Consider the following 21,661-nt stretch of genomic DNA (forward strand, 5'->3'; position numbering starts at 1 on the left):
TATTCTGGGTATTTATCGACCAATGAGATGGTCTAGCCAGATTTCAGCAGCTCATAATATATAGGACCCTTTTGCTCCCACCAAATAAAGAAAATTACCTTAGCGGCATGGATATTAGGCTTTGGTGTCGATTCGGCTTATTGGCCGGGCTTCACATACGATCTCTTACGCTTCAGGTTATTGTGATGGAATCAGTTTTCATCCCAAGTGATTTGGCGCAAAATGGATTTTCATTTATAGCATTCAAGCTTCATTTCTAAGATGCAAACTCAAAATCATTCAAGGTCTCTCAGCTTCAATTCCCATGTCACCCAATATCCCTGCTGTTGTTGAGTTTAATAGCAATCTTTATAAAGTAATGCTTCCAATTCTTAGTCTTCAAACTTTATTGGCTGATCTAGGCGATATTTGTCCTCCGTGTCAAAATCAGCACTTCTGTGCATCAGAAACCATCTCTTACACATTGAAACAGATTGAACACATTCGTCATAAGCTTTGGTGAGCTATTGGTGTGTTTCAGCGGTAATATTTGTCAAATTAAAGAACTAATGCAAAACTTCCCACATATGACGCTATGTTGGCAAAAAATTCTATACTTTCGAAAAAAAACCATGTAAGGAAGTATGGTAGGTCAAGCCCGAACATATTATGCCCTACACGAAGTAAAAGAGCAAAAACATTTTTCTTTTAAAATTTGAAAAATTTATATTTTTGAGCGATTTTTGGAAGTGGGCCTTATATGGGAGCTATGACTAATTATAGACCGATCACCATGAAATTAGGTCGTGTGATTTATGTCTATATTAAAGTTAACTATATTGAATTTTGTGTGTATAGCAAAATTTTTAAGCGATTGATGCACGTTAGAGTGATTTTCAGAAGCGGGTCTATATGGGAGCTATGACTAATTATAGACCGATCGTAACAAAATTTGGTGACATAAATTTTGTATATGTAAAACTTATTTGGAGTGGAATTTTTGGAAATACATATATAAATTAAACCTTTATAACCGATAAATCCAATTTCGAAAGGACATTTGTATGGGGGCCAGGTGAAATAATGGACCGATTTCAGCCGGTTTCAATAGGCTTGGTCGTTGGAGTGAAAAAGTAACATGTGCCAAATTTGATCGAAATATCTTCAAAATTGCGATCTGTACTCTGCGCACAAAGTTTACATGGAAAGCCAGCCAGACGGACGGACGGACGGACATCGTTTAATCGACTCAGAAAGTGATTCTAAGTCGATCGGTATAATTACAGGTGGGTGTAAGACTAATATTTTTGGGCGTTACAAACATCTGCATAAACTCATTATACCCTCCCCACCATGGTGGTGGGGAAAAAAAATCTTATATTTACTAACATTCCAATAGACTACACTATAAAACCTCATACATTTGCTAACATTTTTGTTGATTTTACATTGAATTTAGTACCACTAAGGATACAGTTTCATAACACAAAAAAATCAAGACAGATTTTTAAATTATGTTCAATGATTTGTCACATTTATGTTTAATGCAAAAACTCCAACGACCAAATTTATATGAAACGTGCAAATGAAACAAAAAATAAAGGAAACCGAAACATTTAAAGAGACTTTGCCAAACACTAATAACAAATCAACATTTTTTTGTTTGTATTTCCGTTCATGCTCTTTTTGGTTATATGGATTTTTTTCTAAGTTAGCTGTTATGGCCAATAGTTTTTTTACCCACAAAATAAACAATTTTTGTCATTGGTTGATTGTCACTACAAAACTGAAAGAAGTGAAGAAGAAAAGATATTTGCTGGCAAACATTTACAGTAGAACAAGGCTTTAAATATCCTTGAAATAAGTCTGAAATACAAACTATAGTAAATAAGTTACAGGGTTTCAATATTAATTTACATCAAAACTACTAAATATCAAGTTATAATGAATAGTCCTTTCGAGTTAATTATAACCATGTTTGACTGTATCATTCTACATGTGCTTAGGGAAATATGTATAAAGGTACTTAAAAAATTTCATCGTCAACGTTGTAAATTATCATTCTTATTTTTTTTTTGCTATAAATTGTTTGCCAACGTTACTTAGCTGGCTTTTAACACCAACACCACCACCAACCTGCATCATCATCATCATCCTTTGACACTTGCCCAACTCTTGACAGTGTGTTGCTACCAGCAGCCCTAGAACTTGTCAAAGTTACCGATAAAGCATAGTATCCGGTAAATTCATCACCTGCGGATATTGCGGCAAGACGATGTTGTAAAATGAAAAGTCGAAATAATAAACCAGAAAAGTAGTCGTCCAACAACGACCACAAGATAGAAACTGAAAATCATTGTCATTTACACATGACTGTGTGAGGCACTCCTTACAAAAGCTGCTGATGTTAATTTTGTAAATTGTATGGCTGAATAGTTGATTACTTTGAACAGAATTCGGAATTTTTAAGTTTCTGTTTTGCATTTTAGTTTTTTATAAGATGATTTTATAAATAACATTGCATTAAATTGAACATTTTAAAAATTTCATAAACTGATAAAATCTTTGGTTTTTTTCTTAATCAAACCAAATGAAAATCTAACAAAACTTTACAAAAATAACCAGCAGTAATCATAAGTAAGCAAAAAATAAAGGGAATTGTAGAAAAGTAAAGAAATAAAAAGAAATCCATTATCAAGTGATTATCTGGTCACAAAAGTTGCATGAAGAAAAGAAAAAATAAATAAACGTAAACCACAATATACAAACATACAGTGGAGGACATAAATGTAGGTTATTGGCTTGTGTTCATGAAATTAGGGAAATTTATTTGAATGGAACTTTGGCATGCATTTATCACTGATCTAAATGGCTTCGTAATAAGAAACTACAATCAATATAAAATGGAAAAACTAACAGTCCGATCTATGCAAATAATAGACAATCTAAACAAGTAAGAAAGTATGGTCGGTCAAGCCCGATCATATAATACCCTACACTAAGTAAAAGAACAAAAACATTTTTCTTTTAAAATTTCAGTAATTTATATTTGTGAGTGATTTTTGGAAGTGGACCTTATATGGGAGCTATGACCAATTATGGACCGATCACCATGAAATTGGGTTATGTGATTTATGTCTGTATGAAAGTTATTTATGTAGAATTTTGTGTGTATACCAACATTTTGAAGCTATTTATGCACGTTAAAGTGATTTTCGGAAGCGGGTCTCTATGGGAGCTATGATTATTTATGGACCGATCGTAACAAAATTTGGTGACATGAATTCTGTATATATAAAACTTATTTGTAGCGGTATTTGTGGAGATACATATATAAATTAAACATTTATGACCGATAAAGTCCAATTTCGAGAGGACATTTGTATGGGGGCTAGGTGAAATAATGGACCGATTTTATAGACTTGGTCCTTGGTCCGAGAAAATAATATGTACCAAATTTGATCGAATTATCTTCAAAATTGCGACCTGTACAATGCGCACAAGGTTTACATGGACAGCCAGCTGACCAGCCAGTCAGACGGACTTACGGACATCGCTTAATCGACTCAGAATGATTCTAGGTCGATCGGTATACTTTAAGGTGGGTGTTAGACTAATATTTTTGGGCGTTGCAAACATCTGCACAAATGCATTATACCCTCCCCACTATGGTGGTGTAGGGTATAAAAAGGAAATTTCAGTTGTATTCACATCGATGAAAACAAATAAAGACAGACCAAATCCATAGATTAGGCTAGGTTCCATGGGCAGCCACTCTTCAAGCAGCTCACTTGGGTTCATTCAAAACTGATCCTATTATGATACCCAATAAGTAAACAGCAGAGTATTAATAATACGTCCATTATCTCCAAGGTGAATCAACTAGATTCGATGATAAAGGAGTGGATTCTTCTTAGATTCATCATTGATAGATCGATAGGAATGGTGTTCCGAGGAAACGTTGCCTCAAGTTTGTAGGAGCTGGGCATTCGCAGAATAGATGGAACTCCTCCTCTTCTTCGTCTCGACAGTTTCTACAGTAATCGTTGTACCGGTCTTCTAGCATGTTTCCTAATTATACAGTGCCATGTAATAAAGAATACAATTAGCCTTATTTGCTTATTTGAAATAGTGGTGCTATGGCTCAGCAAGGAGGTAAGGTGAACTAGCGTGTATCAGATGGACCTATATTCTTACATGGTGGACGAAGTGTAAAGTCGTATTTATTCTGAAAGGAGGTAAGGCGACTCACACTAAACCTAGGTATAATAAACCTATTAGTATTGAATCCTTTCTGCTGAAAACCCTAGAAAGGGTGATTGACGTACACTTGAGAATGATTATTCTGATGAAAGTCATCTCTAAATTCCAACATGCCTACACCGAAGGTATATCTGTGGCAACAGCTTTACATTCGTTGTACCCTGTCTTCTAGCATGTTTCCTATTTATACAGTGCCATGTAATAAAGAAAACAATTAGCCTTATTTGCTCACGACGCAATTCTATAAGTAGATTCGTCTTGCTGGCATCAGATATGGGACAATTCGACCTCGCAATAACACAGATGGGTTCATTAGTCCACCTGTTCTGTGCAAGAGAGATACCAGAAAAGGGATCGATCGCTTCCTGATCCATCATCGCAACCCTTTTGGCTAATTCATCAGCTATAAAATTACCCTGATTTCCATGTGCCCAGGGATTCATATAAATGTTATCCTAGAATGTCTCGCTCTCTCATTTAGAGATACTCGGTATTTCTCGGTTAACCTAGATGTCGTGAAGATACCCGCTATTCCCTTAACGGCTTATATCTCCAGATATTCGATAATACTTCAGCCTGAAGAGCAGTGCAGATGACAACGTCAGGTTATAGAGAAATGCATGCCAACAAAGGGGTTTGCGATGTAGTAATCGATATTGCTATGGATGTTGCCATAGTAATTCAGGTAGTCCATATAGCGCCTGTAATCAGTACCGTAATAGTCCTTAGAACTCTTTAAATGACCTTCCGGCCTAGTAGCATTATCCAAGGCATGCAACCACATTAGTACTCCAAAAATATGTTTAACAACTGCATTGAAGATCCAGTTGAAACCCTTCGGCCTAATACGCAAGTTAGTACCAATTGCCCTCTTGCATGTAGGCCTTGTTAATCCTGTTCTGAATGTTTATGTTCCAGCATAATCTTTTATCTAGAATGATTCCAAGGTACGTTGCACTGATTTCATTTATTCTAGGTGGTCTAAAGTCATCTTTCTTGTGAAGAGAACCAGTTTCAAGAAACACTCACTCAAGTGTACTTAATGCCGATTTCATATATTGTATCCAGAAATTTGACAGACCGCAACATAGTTAGCATACGATCCTTCTGCAGCTAAATGGTAATATTTAGTTAACCTTCCTGCGCGTTTCCACGGTTAGCCACTTTTCAGACATTACTGCCATTTAACTTAGATCATATGACTCTATGACCAAGTATCTCCTCGACTATTTGACGAACGCATAGACCAATCCCAAGTCCATCCATCTCAGATAAGATAGCATCGAGCCTGACGTTATCGAAAGCTATTTCAATATCAAGGAAGGCCATAAGTGAATACTCGTTATGTGATAGCGACTTTTTAATGGAGCCAACTAACGAACAAATGTAAAGCTGTTTCCACAGATATACCTTTGGTGTAGGCATGTTGGAATTTAGAGATGACTTTCATCGGAATAGTCATTCTCAAGTGTACGTCAATCATCCTTTCTAGGGTTATCAGCAGAAATGATTCAATTCTAATAGGTTTGTTATACTTTGGTTTAGTGTGAGTCGCCTTATCTCCTTTCAGAATAAATACGACTTTACACTTCGTCCACCATGTAAGAATATAGGTCCATCTGATACACGCTAGTTCACCTTACCTCCTTGATGAGCCATAGCACTACTATTTCTTCATTCTTCTGAATGTCATCAGTAATGATGCCAGTAATTAATACCAGGGGATTAAAACAGGTCGAAGCTTTGGTTGTCCAAAGGAATCTTTCCCTATTCACCGGAACAGAGTAAACATATGGAATAACAGAGTCATAACCCCATTCACAGTCTCATCGCTGACTGATAGGCAGCCAGGGAAGTGAGTGTCTAGAAGGACCTCAAGTGTCTTCTTACTATTCAGAATACATCTACCGCAGGGTTTCTGAATATAGCATGGTGCAACCGGAGAGGTTGATCAGAGGAGTATTCCACACTGCTACACAGGTAACTTAATGATTTCCTTTTTACGTCTCTCGTAAAATTCTTAAAGTGATTCAATGAGGATTTTTATGTCAGGCAGTTTCCCAACATCTTTGCCTCGTTGAACAGTTTACGACACGTCATTCTGGCGTGTACTATCTCGGGATTCCACTAAGGAGGTTTATTCCTACCTCTGCGGATGATCGGTTTACAGACCATATTAGTAGCCGATTGAAGTGTTTCTGACAGTGTTTCCACACCAACCTCAATATCTTCCCTACTTTCAAGAGTAGGCGGGCTGGGTAAATACCGAGAGAGTACATCACATTGCATCTTCTAGTTGGTCGTCTTCCTATTTAAAATGATATTATCACTCATGTCAGTTACACCAATATTGAAGTCGATATATTGGGGATCAGAAAAAGAGCAGCTGCTACAGACATCCCAATTAATAATCATACTGTGGTGCACAGCACTCATAATTGTTAAGTCTGGCACCTCACTTCTGTTTGAAAAAATTAAGGTTCTGAACCTACTTCCAAACTACTATTAAGAATGCAATTAAAAAGACCTCTTGCATTGGTGTCTCCGATATCCCGTATAATGTGGTGCGAGTTGGCGTCATCACAGATAACTAAAGATATGTTGGACTCATTCGGAGTTCAGCAGGGCGTCATTTGTCATTTTGGATCTGTATCCAGGCTTTCGGGGTATCTCACTCACCGATACCACCACAAGCCTAGATCCCATCACAGATGCAACAGCTGTTTTGATTAGCAACGCTGAGCGTAGACATAATTTTCTCGTGCCCCTGGTACTCACCCACCAGCATCTTTGTTCTTTGAGAACATTCCAGAACACCCCTACCAGTTTTTACTTCATCCTATCCCAATTTAATTGGGATATGATTCCGTCGCTTGCACTCCTCTCTATAAATAAATATTTTTGTGCCGCTTTGGGCCGTTACTGGCTCATGGCTGTTGCATCCTGAACATTGCCATTTAGGCACCACTGATATATCAGCCGAAGAAGATGCGGTCTTGAGACCAACAATACGGACTTTCTCCCAAAACTACAGAATATGTTCATCTGATCTTCAACCTTCTATGCAAGAGATCAGCAGCTAGATATTCATATTACAGGAAAACTAAATCTCAAAACAAAAAACTTCTCTTGAATTGTTATAACCACTTCTGTACGGCTTATATAAAATATGAAAAGTTAATAGAAAGCCGAACGAATAACAAACCAAGATTTCTACTAAATGCAATTTAACCAAGTATAAAAATTGCAAAAAACACCAAAACGGAAAATCATTTCTAAATTTTTCTAGCGTCTATAGTTACTGTAACAATAAACACTAAAGAGTCTGTTGACACACAATAAAAGCCATCGAATTTCTTTTATATTTTCAATTCTTTTTTACCATGAATCTAAACAAAAAAAAAACGTAAAAAATACTTAAGAGTTAGTTTCCCCCATGAGTATATGTTGCAGTGGCAAGTTGTATAGAAGAAAAAAAATTATAAAAATAATATAGAAAATTAAATGAAAAAGTCTATCAGAAATGAAATCTTGATCTCTTTTCGTTTAGTTTTATTTTTTTTTCCTGGTTTTGTTACAAAATGCATTCAAAGCCAAAAATAATATCGTGTGTAAATTGTAATGGTAGAGGGGGAGAAGGAAAATTAATGTTTTAATAAGGGTGAAAGGTTAAGGGCCTTGCGGGCATGATAGTGTTATACTTTTCTTTATGTAAATTTGAAATAAGTAAATGAAAGACAACAACATTGCAAGCTTTCTAAGAGCGACTAAAATAAATGACTTTTCAGCTATTAAAGCTTAAAATTATGCGAACATCCAATACACAGCAATGACTTGGCACCCAAAGTCATAATTTTGACTGAGCATATAAAAATACTACGATTAGCCACCTGTCAAATCGGTAGATTCATTGATCAATGCCTATTTGAAAGTGATTCCATTCACACCCAGAGATAAAATATAGTTGTGCATATTTACTGTAACCATTTCAACATTGTTAAACATTTTTTAACAATAGTATAGTCACAGTAATTATTTACATGATTGTGGTAACCATAATATGGTTAATTTATGATTCACATGATTGTATCAACCATATATATGGCTACAGTAAACAAGTATATGTTGTTCTCAGATTATGATATTCAAAGCTGAGAGCAACAGAATATGGTAAGCAATTTATCATAAAAATGGTTGTCACAAACATATACTTGTTTACTGTAACCATATATATGGTTGATACAATCATGTGAATCGTAAATTAACCATATTATGGTTAACACAATCATGTAAATAGCAACTGTGACTATAATATTGTTAAAAAACTTGTAACAATATTGAAATGGTTATAGTAAACATGCACAACTATAGTTTTTATTTGCGTGCACAAAAGGAATTGATCTATGTAGATGGTATTTTCAATAAAACACTAAATTCATTTCCTATGATAAATATTTAAATCAAATTGGGGCCTTATTGAATTCCCTTCAGTTACTGCCTTTCAATATTATTCGTGTTCACTTGGTTTATTATAGAAAAATAGTTATTTTTTTCAGTAACAAACACAAACTAACAGAAAAATGAAAAATATATTTAAAAAATATAATAAAAGAATGTGATCTAAACTAAAATTCCTAAGAACAGTTGTACAAAGGAACGAACAAATGCATGAGTATTAGGGTGGACCTTAGTTTGGACTCTTTGGATTGTTTATGGTCCGAAGGTCTTTATCTAGCACCCAAACAAATGTCTCGCGGAATACTGTTTGCGCAGTCATAAATATTGTTACGTTTTTACCTTTTAAAAACGGTGGTTTATTTCCTTTAAATAAACCAGATACTTTTAATTGCAAATAAAGGAAGTTTCGTAGTTTAAAATTGTAATACAAACACACGATTATAATGCACACACACTTAAATTACACTATAATGTACAAGACAGTTGGTGTCAACTCTAATAGTGTCTATGATAAACTTACTAACTACTGCATCTACAGACACTATTTATAGGCAGTGTCATCTTCATTCGAGTAGCCTCGTTTGTTCTTAACGGTCAAAACTAGAATACTTGAACTCAAGAGCTTTTAATGTTAACGTTGACAGCATAAACTAATAACAGCGTACTTATCAACAACTTATCAACAGATAAGTAGAATCTTCTACTGATGGACATGAATTGCTAATGCAAATTCGTAACAATATGTTGATTATGCGGCAATCCTGATGAAATGTTGCACAAATTTGTTTTAAGTACTCTGAAATTATACTGTAAAGTATGGTGAAAATCGGCCAATGTTTGTCCCTAGTCCCCATAGAAGGTCCCCCTCAGAAAATGACTTGAGCATTCATAATTGTCCAAAGTAAAAGCCACCCTAATATATATGAACAATAGTATTCCAGTGAATTGAAAGCCATGCCAGTAAATTGAAAGCCATGTACTAAACTACTACTCATATAAGGAAACATTTATATTTATTTTCCAAAAAAAAAGGCCAACAAAATTTCCCAGATAAAGTGCTTTATTAACTGGCTTATAGTTCCTTACATACTTACATTGAAATGTTTCTATTTATAAATCTTTCTCTTCTTGCCTTCAATTTATTTGTTTGGTAAATGTCTTTATAATTGAAATGACATTGGCGTTGGTGTTGCTGTAGACCTGTTTCGAATGGAAAAATATTTAATTTATTATCTTTCTCTTTAAATTGGCCAAATGCCAAAACAATTATTGTAGATTTTAAATACTAAATACAACTGAATAAAACTGAATATCTATTGCATTTGACTAAAATAGTTATTTGTCTGCTATAAATGGAATTATACTTATATGAAAATGTTGCAAATAAAAAACAAGAAGGAAGAGACCTACAATTTATAAAGCTATTGAGTAAAATATTTCGAATTTCCGGTAATTCTTGCAATTTTCGGAAATGTTGTGTTTTATGCTGATGACAGCCGGAAAACGTTTGGAATTATTTAACAAAACAGTATGGTAGAGGGGGAGGGGGAGTAAGGGCAACAAACACTTAAATGTATTAAACAAAATATTCTGAAAAAATATGTTATTATAAAAACGTATGAATATTATTTATTTTCTTTGCATGGTTGTTCATTAATAATTTTTTGTTCAGTTAAGTCTTGAGTATTCATTAAAGTTTTTATTCCTATTTCATAAAATAGTAGGTTCTTAAACTTTAATTTGTTTTTAATATTCGTATGCATTTTCAAGTGTTTAAATTATTAAAATATTTCATTTTTTCCAACCGTCATTTACTTCACGGTTTACATCGGAAATCATTAAGTGTGAATTACATATACGAGTTTATGACGACTACGTTTAAAGTTACAGAGTTGAGGCACCGGGTTAAGTAAATTCATGTACTTGCACCTTTACCACAACAGCAACAACAACAAGAGAACCATGTAATCTTGCAACAATTTGTACATACAAATATGAAAACTGGCAGACATTCGTGCAAAGTAGTAATTTAGTAAATAAACGAGGGTGGATTTAATGCATTTTTGATCCAAATCTTAAATTCCACAATTTGAGGCAGTCGAAGTTGTTTTTTCACTCTAAAATTTAAAGCAATTGTAGTTCTTTCATATTGTTTTTTAAGATGATTTCATTTGGTCTACGACAATTATAAAACGACCTTCTTACTTCATATTGTCGTTACACTCGAGGAAAATTAACATTTCTATAGAAAAGTCCTCCTTCTGCCGAAGCAACTTTTCTATAGAAAAGTCCTCCTTCTGCCGAAGCAACATTTCTATAGAAAAGTCCTCCTTCTGTCGAAGCAGAAAAGTCTCCTTTCAGTCGAAGCTACTTTTCTATAGAAAAGTCAGCTTTCAGTCGAAGCAACTTTTCTATAGAAAAGTCAGCTTTCAGTCGAAGCAACTTTTCTATAGAAAAGTCAGCTTTCAGTCGAAGCAACTTTTCTATAGAAAAGTCAGCTTTCAGTCGAAGCAACTTTTCTATAGAAAAGTCAGCTTTCAGTCGAAGCAACTTTTCTATAGAAAAGTCAGCTTTCAGTCGAAGCAACTTTTCTATAGAAAAGTCAGCTTTCAGTCGAAGCAGCTTTTCTATAGAAAAGTCAGCTTTCAGTCGAAGCAACTTTTCTATAGAAAAGTCAGCTTTCAGTCGAAGCAACTTTTCTATAGAAAAGTCAGCTTTCAGTCGAAGCAACTTTTCTATAGAAAAGTCAGCTTTCAGTCGAAGCAAAAAGTCAGCTTTCAGTCGAAGCAACTTTTCTATAGAAAAGTCAGCTTTCAGTCGAAGCAACTTTTCTATAGAAAAGTCAGCTTTCAGTCGAAGCAACTTTTCTATAGAAAAGTCAGCTTTCAGTCGAAGCAACTTTTCTATAGAAAAGTCAGCTTTCAGTCGAAGCAACTTTTCTATAGAAAAGTCAGCTTTCAGTCGAAGCAACTTTTCTATAGAAAAGTCAGCTTTCAGTCGAAGCAACTTTTCTATAGAAAAGTCAGCTTTCAGTCGAAGCAACTTTTCTATAGAAAAGTCAGCTTTCAGTCGAAGCAACTTTTCTATAGAAAAGTCAGCTTTCAGTCGAAGCAACTTTTCTATAGAAAAGTCAGCTTTCAGTCGAAGCAACTTTTCTATAGAAAAGTCAGCTTTCAGTCGAAGCAACTTTTCTATAGAAAAGTCAGCTTTCAGTCGAAGCAACTTTTCTATAGAAAAGTCAGCTTTCAGTCGAAGCAACTTTTCTATAGAAAAGTCAGCTTTCAGTCGAAGCAACTTTTCTATAGAAAAGTCAGCTTTCAGTCGAAGCAACTTTTCTATAGAAAAGTCAGCTTTCAGTCGAAGCAACTTTTCTATAGAAAAGTCAGATTTCAGTCGAAGCAACTTTTCTATAGAAAAGTCAGCTTTCAGTCGAAGCAACTTTTCTATAGAAAAGTCAGCTTTCAGTCGAAGCAACTTTTCTATAGAAAAGTCAGCTTTCAGTCGAAGCAACTTTTCTATAGAAAAGTCAGCTTTCAGTCGAAGCAACTTTTCTATAGAAAAGTCAGCTTTCAGTCGAAGCAACTTTTCTATAGAAAAGTCAGCTTTCAGTCGAAGCAACTTTTCTATAGAAAAGTCAGCTTTCAGTCGAAGCAACTTTTCTATAGAAAAGTCAGCTTTCAGTCGAAGCAACTTTTCTATAGAAAAGTCAGCTTTCAGTCGAAGCAACTTTTCTATAGAAAAGTTTCCTTTCAGTCGAAGCTACTTTTCTATAGAAAAGTCTCCCTTCAGTCGAAGCATCTTTTCTATAGAAGAGTCTCTTTTGCTCGAAACAACTTTCATACAGAAAAGTCTCCTTCGGTCGAAGCAACTTTATTATAGAAACGACTTCTTCGGTCGAACTATGCTATAGAGAACTTTATGTGGAAATATTGTTTTCAGTTTCTCCTATAATATTTGTACAAACATTATTCCATTGAGTGTATCCCTTGAACCTTCACATAAATATTAGCATTTAAAACTTGCAATTTCTTTGCCATTTCACTCACTTTTATTCTAAATTATAATTAATGCGTAACTTGAAGCTATAAAACCCAAATAAGTAACTACTACTCAGTACAAAACGTAAGGAAAACAAAAACGAAAAAAGGTCTCTATTATTATTTCTTTTGCGAAGAGCTGCTCGTCTCTTGTAATTATTCCATATCACTAGTGTGGCAGGCAGCAGGAAATTTTGCCACACAGGTGCTCATTAAAAAATAAACTTTGAAAAAGGAATCGCAGAAAAACACACAGACACACACCCCTAAAACTTCATAGCTGTTTTCAACAACTGCATGCAGTATGAAAATAATCTGCATACATACAATCATTCATACGTTAAGTCTGTATGATTTTTTCGAAACATTGAAGAAAACACCAACCAACCAACTGCAATTTTTTAGTTACTTGAATTTACTTTTTGTATTTTCTTTAACTCATTTCTAACAATTTGTTTTTCTTTTTGTATATTTTAATTAAATTACAGGCTTACAACGAAATGTCAAATGTGAGGAGGTTTTGTTAAAACGGGCACGTCATGTTATTACGGAAATTAAGCGAACACTAGAGGCTGCTGATGCATTGAAAAATCATGATTTTAAACAGGTAAAAAAACTTAACGAAAAGTAAATATTTAATTTGCAAAGTGACTAAGTGTGCATGACATTAAAAATTTAGTCCAAAAAAATGGAGATTTTTATAATTTTAATTTTTAAATGGGGGTTTATTTACGGGATTTATTTCTAATAAAAATCGTAAACTCAATGGAAGAGTTGGTCATTAAATTTAATTAAAAGTAAATAGTTATTACTTTTTTTAAGGTAATTAAAATAAGCTGCATATCTTTTTATGCAAAGGGTGCCAGTGTTGAAGGCTTTATTTTACATTTTATGAATTATGCCATATTGTTGTAAATATATAAATAAGAGAGTACATTTAATATAATATAGCAAGAGTGATTACTCTAGTGGAATTAAATAATGATTAAATATTGATATTTTTCTTGTTAAAATTTAAAGCAATCATGGTTCCTTTTAAGCTTTCCAATTCAAGCTCTTCTATTCAAGGCAATCGTGCTTCCTGTTAAGCTCTCTATTTTAAAACAATCGTGGTTTCTTTTAAGCTCTCTATTTTTAAGCAATCGTGGATCCTTTTAAGCTTTCTTTCAAAGCAATCGTGGTTCCTTTTGAGATTTATAATTCAATGCAACTCAGGCTTTTTTCAAGCTTTCTAATTCAAAACAATCGTGGTTCCTTTTAAGCTTTGTAATTCAAAGCAATCGTGGTTCCTTTTGAGCTTTCTAATTCAAAGCAATCGTGGTTCCTTTTGAGATTTCTAATTCAATGCAATTCAGGCTTTTTTCAAGCTTTCTAATTCAAAACAATCGTGGTTCCTTTTAAGCTTTGTAATTCAAAGCAATCGTGGTTCCTATTAAGCTTTCTAATTCAAAGCAATCGTGGTTCCTTTTAAGCTTTCTAATTCAAAGCAATCGTGCTTCGTTTTAAGCTTTCTAATTCAAGGCAATCGTGGTTCCTTTTAACCTCTCTAATTCAAGGCAATCGTGCTTCCTGTTAACCTCTCTAATTCAAAGAAATCGTGGTTCCTTTTAAGCTTTCTAATTCAAGACAATCGTGGTTCCTTTTAATCTCTCTAATTCAAGACAATCGTGGTTCCTTTTAACCTCTCTAATTCAAGACAATCGTGGTTCCTTTTAACCTCTCTAATTCAAGGCAATCGTGGTTCCTTTTAACCTCTCTAATTCAAGACAATCGTGGTTTCTTTTAACCTCTCTAATCCAAGACAATCGTGGTTCCTTTTAACCACTCTAATTCCAGGCAATCGTGGTTCCTTTTAACCTCTCAAATTCAAGGCAATCGTGGTTCCTTTTAACCTCTCTAATTCAAGACAATCGTGGTTCCTTTTAACCTCTCTAATTCAAGACAATCGTGGTTCCTTTTAACCTCTCTAATTCAAGGCAATCGGGGTTCATTTTAACCTCTCTAATTCAAGCAATCGTGGTTCCTGTTAACCTCTCTTATTCAAGGCAATCGTGGTTCCTTTTAACCTCTCTAATTCAAGGCAATCGTAGTTCCTTTTAATCTCTCTAATTCAAGACAATCGTGGTTTTTTTTAACCTCTCTAATTCAAGGCAATCGTAGTTCCTTTTAATCTCTCTAATTCAAGACAATCGTGGTTCCTTTTAACCTCTCTAATTCAAGGTAATCGAGGTTCCTTTTAACCTCTCTAATTCAAGGCAATCGTGGTTCATTTTAACCTCTCTAATTCAAGACAATCGTGGTTCATTTTAACCTCTATAATTCAAGACAATCGTGTTTCCTTTTAACCTCTATAATTCAAGACAATCGTGGTTCCTTTTAACCTCTCTTAATCAAGGCAATCGTGGTTCCTTTTAACCTCTCTTATTCAAGGCAATCGTGGTTCCTTTTAACCTCTCTAATTCAAGACAATCGTGGTTCCTTTTAACCTATCTATTTCAAGGCAATCGTGGTTCTGTTTAACCTCTCTAATTCAAGGCAATCGTGGTTCCTTTTAACCTCTCTATTTCAAGGCAATCGTGGTTCCTTTTAACCTCTCTATTTCAAGGCAATCGTGGTTCCTTTTAACCTCTCTATTTCAAGGCAATCGTGGTTCCTTTTAACCTCTCTATTTCAAGGCAATCGTGGTTCCTTTTAACCTCTCTATTTCAAGGCAATCGTGGTACCTTTTAACCTCTCTATTTCAAGGCAATCGTGGTTCCTTTTAACCTCTCTATTTCAAGGCAATCGTGGTTCCTTTTAACCTCTCTATTTCAAGGCAATCGTGGTTCCTTTTAACCTCTCTATTTCAAGGCAATCGTGGTTCCTTTTAACCTCTCTATTTCAAGGCAATCGTGGTTCCTTTTAACCTCTCTATTTCAAGGCAATCGTGGTTCCTTTTAACCTCTCTATTTCAAGGCAATCGTGGTTCCTTTTAACCTCTCTATTTCAAGGCAATCGTGGTTCCTTTTAGCCTCTCTATTTCTAGGCGATCGTGGTACCTTTTAACCTCTCTATTTCAAGGCAATCGTGGTTCCTTTTAACCTCTCTATTTCAAGGCAATCGTGGTTCCTTTTAACCTCTCTATTTCAAGGCAATCGTGGTTCCTTTTAACCTCTCTATTTCAAGGCAATCGTGGTTCCTTTTAACCTCTCTATTTCAAGGCAATCGTGGTTCCTTTTAACCTCTCTATTTCAAGGCAATCGTGGTTCCTTTTAGCCTCTCTATTTCTAGGCGATCGTGGTTCCTTTTAACCTCTCTATTTCAAGGCAATCGTGGTTCCTTTTAACCTCTCTATTTCAAGGCAATCATGGTTGCTTTTAACCTCTCTATTTCAAGGCAATCTTGGTTCCTTTTAACCTCTCTATTTCAAGGCAATCGTGGTTCCTTTTAACCTCTCTATTTCAAGGCAATCGTGGTTCCTTTTAACCTCTCTATTTGAAGGCAATTGTGGTTCCTTTTAACCTCTCTATTTCAAGGCAATCGTGGTTCCTTTTAATTTATCTATTTCAATGCAATCGTGGTTCCTTTTAACCTCTCTATTTCAAGGCAATCGTGGTTCCTTTTAGCCTCTTTATTTCAAGGCAATCGTGGTTCCTTTTAACCTCTCTATTTCAAGGCAATCGTGGTTCCTTTTAACCTATCTATTTCAATGCAATCGTGGTTCCTTTTAACCTCTCTATTTCAAGGCAATCGTGGTTCCTTTTAGCCTCTTTATTTCAAGGCAATCGTGGTTCCTTTTAACCTCACTAATTCAAGACAATAGTGGTTCCTTTTAACCTCTCTAATTCAAGACAATCGTGGTTCCTTTTAACCTCTCTAATTCAAGACAATAGTGGTTCCTTTTAACCTCTCTAATTCAAGACAATCGTGGTTCCTTTTAACCTCTCTAATTCAAGACAATAGTGGTTCCTTTTAACCTCTCTAATTCAAGACAATCGTGGTTCCTTTTTACCTCTCTAATTCAAGACAATCGTGGTTCCTTTTAACCTCTCTAATTCAAGACAATCGTGGTTCCTTTTAACCTCTCTAATTCAAGACAATCGTGGTTCCTTTTAACCTCTCTAATTCAAGACAATCGTGGTTCCTTTTAACCTCTCTAATTCACGGCAAGCGACGTGATTCTTTATAGTTTACTTTTGATGCTATCTAGTTATCAGAAATCTTGACTCAATGTATATTCTTTATTCATAAATTACCAATCACTTATATACTTCATCACTAACTAATAAGAACAAGTACCTATAAATTAGATTAAGAGGCCTTTTCGCATACAAAAATATCCTTTTACAATCACTCTTTGATTTTAAATGCACTCATCTACATTTAAAAATAAACGCTTAAAGCTCTGCGGCTTAACGTTACTCTTATCGACAGCAAATAAGCACCACTTGATATATTTTCAGCAAAAAGATAAATAAATGTGTGTGTGTTGTATGCAAAAAAAAAAAATATCATTAGCCTGTAATTATATTATACGCTCTAGATATAATGAGGGCATCATAATCAACATCAACGTCCTCAACATCATTAACATTATCATCATCGGCACTTGTATGTTAATCCCAAAAAATATGCAATAAAAAAAGTATTAATGCAATTGCTGGCAGATTACTGTAATCAGTAGACAACGAATATGACAACGACGACTGACTAGCAATATCAAAATGTTGCTCATATTGCTGCTGTATTCGTATTTGTTACCAAAATATGATGGCAGGATATTTTACGTCCATTTGGTATGTACGTATCTGAATATTGTATAAATGTATGAGCAGCGTCTATCCTCTTTTTATTATTATGGCTGATAGGTTTTATTTTCTATGCCAACATGGAATGCACTTTAAATTTGCGTTTTTTTTTTTTTGAATCCAGTCAGTAAAGGAAAAATGCAACTACCATAGTCGTGTTGCAATAGCAGGAACATCAATATTATCATCTAGTGCAACAATAACAGCAGTAGCGGCATTTACAGCAATAACAATATGAATCCAGTGAACTATTATCAAGAACTGAACAGCCATCATTAGCGTAATTTTTTTATTTTCTTGCAGTTCTCTTTTTTTTTGTGTGTTGTTGTTGGTTCGAGCTCTATGCGTTCAGTTAACATAATTTGGGTAATTCGCGTAATATGAAGCACATAGTACTTTTTATTGCATTTAGTGCACAATGGGAAGGAGTCATTTTTGAAAGGTATTCAAATATATTTGAGTATTAAAACAGAATTTAATATTTATAGAAAAATACTAAATATTGAGAGAAGTATTTTGTATTCAAAATCTAATTAATATTAAAATTGTACTCAATATTAAATATTCAATCTTGAAATTCTTAATTTTAGACACATTCTTTACTCCATTGTGCTCTCTCGCGAATGCTAGCAAAATTTTATAAAATGCAAATAAAAACGAAAAAAAAAATCTGAAAATTACAGGGAAATCATTGAATTTGTTTAACAGCTTAAAAAATTTCGTAGAAGGAGTTGAGGCCAAAAATTGTTAACAAAAAAGAAATCAAAGGCAAAATAGTGTCGAAAAGAAAACAAAATATATTCAACTAATTTATGCAGAATTTTTATATTTTTTTTCATTTCTTCCTTTCAACCCAACCAACAAAGTAAGCAGCCTGCTATGAGGCACATGCAACATTTATTTTACGAAAAAAGAAAATTTTCAAAAGGAAAATGCCTCTTGCTATAGCAGCATGTGTATATTTATACTCAAAATGTTTGGATTCGCATTACCATGTGTTGATGATGACAGAGGTGATGATGATGGTGGTATTGTGATGATGATATTTGTAGAGCAAGGCTTTGTTGAGCTTATTTTTTCTCGATTTTTATGCTGCATATATAGATTATTTAATAACAAAAAAGGAGACATTTAACAGGGCATACATATCATATTTATGCAGAGTAAATATTATAAAAACTAAAGGCAACAGTGGTTGGGAAGTGTTGGTATTTTCAGCAAAATACTAACCTGTTTATAATAAGGAGTGAGATCGAAAAATTCTTAACATACATATATGTTTATAAAAAAGAAACCACTAAACTTACAGCTTTAATTTTTTTTTTATTTGATTGAAATTATTATTACAATTTACAAAAAAAATTATTTTTATAGTTTTAATCACTAGTGATGAAATTTTGAACCTTTTTCGGAAACCCTTCCATTAACGTTTTTATAGTGCTTTCTGTCACTTTGCTCGAACATGTAGTCCATCTCCGTTTAAAATCTACCACACTTTTGGACACCTTTTTTGTACTCTTCAATTCTCTTTTAACAAGAGCCCAATATCTCTCCACTGGCCTTAGCTCCGGGCAGTTTGGAGGATTTGCCTCTCTTGGTACAAATACCACATTATTGTTCTTGTACCACTCAAGGGCTTGTTTGCCATAGTGACAGGATGCCAAGTCAGGCCAAAAATAAGTGGACACATTATGAAGTCTTATGAATGGAAGCAGCCTTTTTTGTAAACATTCCTTGATGTAAATTTCGGTATTTATAGAGCCCGTTGTAACAAATGAGTGGCTTCTTTTGCCGCAACTGCATATTGCTTGCCATACCAAGAACTTTCTGGGAAATTTTGTCTGCTTTTGGGTCCTAAACTTTTCTTCAACATTCCCTCGAGCATCAGCAACATAAAATTTTTGACCTGGAAGTTGCGAAAAATCTGCCAGAACATACGTTTCGTCATCCATTATGCAGCAAGAATATTTTTTTATAAAACTTGACTTCAATTTCCGTGCTCTGTTTTTGGCCTCTAAATTTTTAGTAGCGTTCCTGTCAGGAACTTTTTGAGCCTTGTATGTTTTTAAACCTGCATTAGCTTTAACTTTTCGTACCAAATAGTCCGAGCACTGAGCTAACCGGGCTGCTTTCCTACCGGATGTGTTGGGAGCTCTTTTGAAAATGCGTTCTATTTTTTTGGCTTTAGAAACATCATGTGGACCATTCCTTCTACCTGAACCAGGTTTTCTATCAACTGACAAGTTCTCCCGGTACTGTTTAATAACATTGGAAACAGTTTGACGGCAGACCTTTGTATGCTTGGCCAACTTTTTGTAAGACCAGGTTGGGTTTTGTTGAAAATATTTAATAATTTCAGTACGCACTTTTTTCTGGTCACTCATTTTAATCAGATTAACAAAAAAATTAATATAATTGACATTACACATAATAACTGACATGTTTTTCAAAGGTAACTTGATCAAAAAAAAATTCAAATAATACTTGGGTTAAAAAATGTAATGAAAAACGTGTGTTAAGAATTTTTCGATCTCACTCCTTACGTCAGAGTAAATTAGATATTAGGAGTTACTTCAAGTAGACCTCACTGTAGTCCCAAACCTAGGATATTATAAATCTCCGTGTCCAATTGGTCTGACAATTCATCAAATATAGCCAATGATTCGTTTCTTCGAATAGTTTTCAACTTTCTCCTCTTCATTTCCAACTCCATATCTTTGGATATCATTGTATTCAACACACAGTCGCTAGTAGTTCTGATTGTTTTCTCACAAACGTTCAAGATTCAACGTTCCCCTTTATCTCCCATTTAGGCAGAAGCTACAGAAACAATTTTTTACAATTCTCAGGGAATTTGCATGCCGCTCAATAAAGCGCTGTGCAATTATGGGGATTTCACAAACGCGGTGTTACGCGTCGTTTCCGAAAGAATAACAAAAATTATTGAATATTCGTCTTGACAGAAATGTGTTTATTTTCTAAAGAAAAGAACTTGGTTAAAGGCAAGTTTTGGTGTTTGACTAGCTCAGTTCTCAGTTCTTAACCCGATTTCATGACGCAAACATATAATACACTCTCTTGCCTTAATATACCACAGAGTGTATTTAAAAATAAAATATTTCAACAATTAAAACTTCAAATCTATTGGTGCAAGATATTAAGCACATTGGGGTACAATTTTCCCACCCTTCTGACTATAATTATGTCAGACGCCTTGACAGAATTCATATACCCTTAATTTTACTTCTGTCCCTAAAAAGATGACATATTACCTACTTACAAAAGCAACCATTTGTCTGGTCTATCCTTCCCTTTTTAAATAAATTAAGATTGCATATTTTTAAATTTTAAGAATACAAATTAGTGTAATATTTATTGAGAAAAGAAAATAAGAAAAAAAAATGATCATAATAAAAACAAAAGATACTCATTCATTGATAAAAACAAAATAAACATGAATGAAGTTGAAGAAAATAACAAATTTAAGAAAATAATAAAAGTAAAGAGAATGTGGACAAGGTAGAATCGGACTATCGGACAAATAAATGAGAAATACTTATATTAAGCTATTGATAAATAATTACAAAAAAATATAATGTGTTACAATTTTACTCACAACCAAAATTATGATGTTTCATTTTAATATGTTCCGATCGGAGGGCCCAGCAATCAAATCATACTGATGAAGTTGTTGTTGTTGCTTTAAAAAGAACTTAGTTTTTTGCAATTAGAGTGTTTATATTATTAGAGAAAAAAAAAAAAAGTATAAAGTAAAATAAAGATTCTTTAGTTTACACTAGAAAAACTTAGTTAGTAAATTTAAATTTAAGTTTAAGATATTTAAAAGTATTAAATCATTTTAATTTTAATTTTAAATTAATTGTTTTAATTTGATAGTTTTAATTCATTTGTATGTTAATTAGTGTTAGGTTTTAATTTAAGTTTCACGTTTGATTTTTTTATATGTTTTTAATTGTTTTGTAATACTTTTAAATACCTTTTACATATTGTTGTAATTTGATGTTTTTTTGATTTTAGAATTTAGATTTAGGTTTTAATGATTAACAAGAGTATTATTTTAATAATTAATTTAATTCATGTTTATTTTTAAAATTAATTATTTAATTTAGTTATAAT

General features: G+C 33.9%; 1 protein-coding gene across 1 annotated transcript in view; it reads left to right on the forward strand.

Annotated features, from left to right (window-relative positions):
* LOC135957150 (galactokinase-like) overlaps positions 1 to 21,661 on the forward strand; it is a 106,738-nt gene that overhangs the window by 69,117 nt on the left and 15,960 nt on the right. The window contains exon 7 of the mRNA XM_065507836.1: positions 13,226 to 13,344. Within this exon, the coding sequence (XP_065363908.1) occupies positions 13,226 to 13,344 (119 nt within the window). The remainder of the gene's footprint in view (positions 1 to 13,225; positions 13,345 to 21,661) is intronic.

This window comes from Calliphora vicina, chromosome 4, assembly GCF_958450345.1.
Source record: "Calliphora vicina chromosome 4, idCalVici1.1, whole genome shotgun sequence".
In the NCBI taxonomy this organism is placed as follows: Eukaryota; Metazoa; Arthropoda; class Insecta; order Diptera; family Calliphoridae; genus Calliphora; species Calliphora vicina.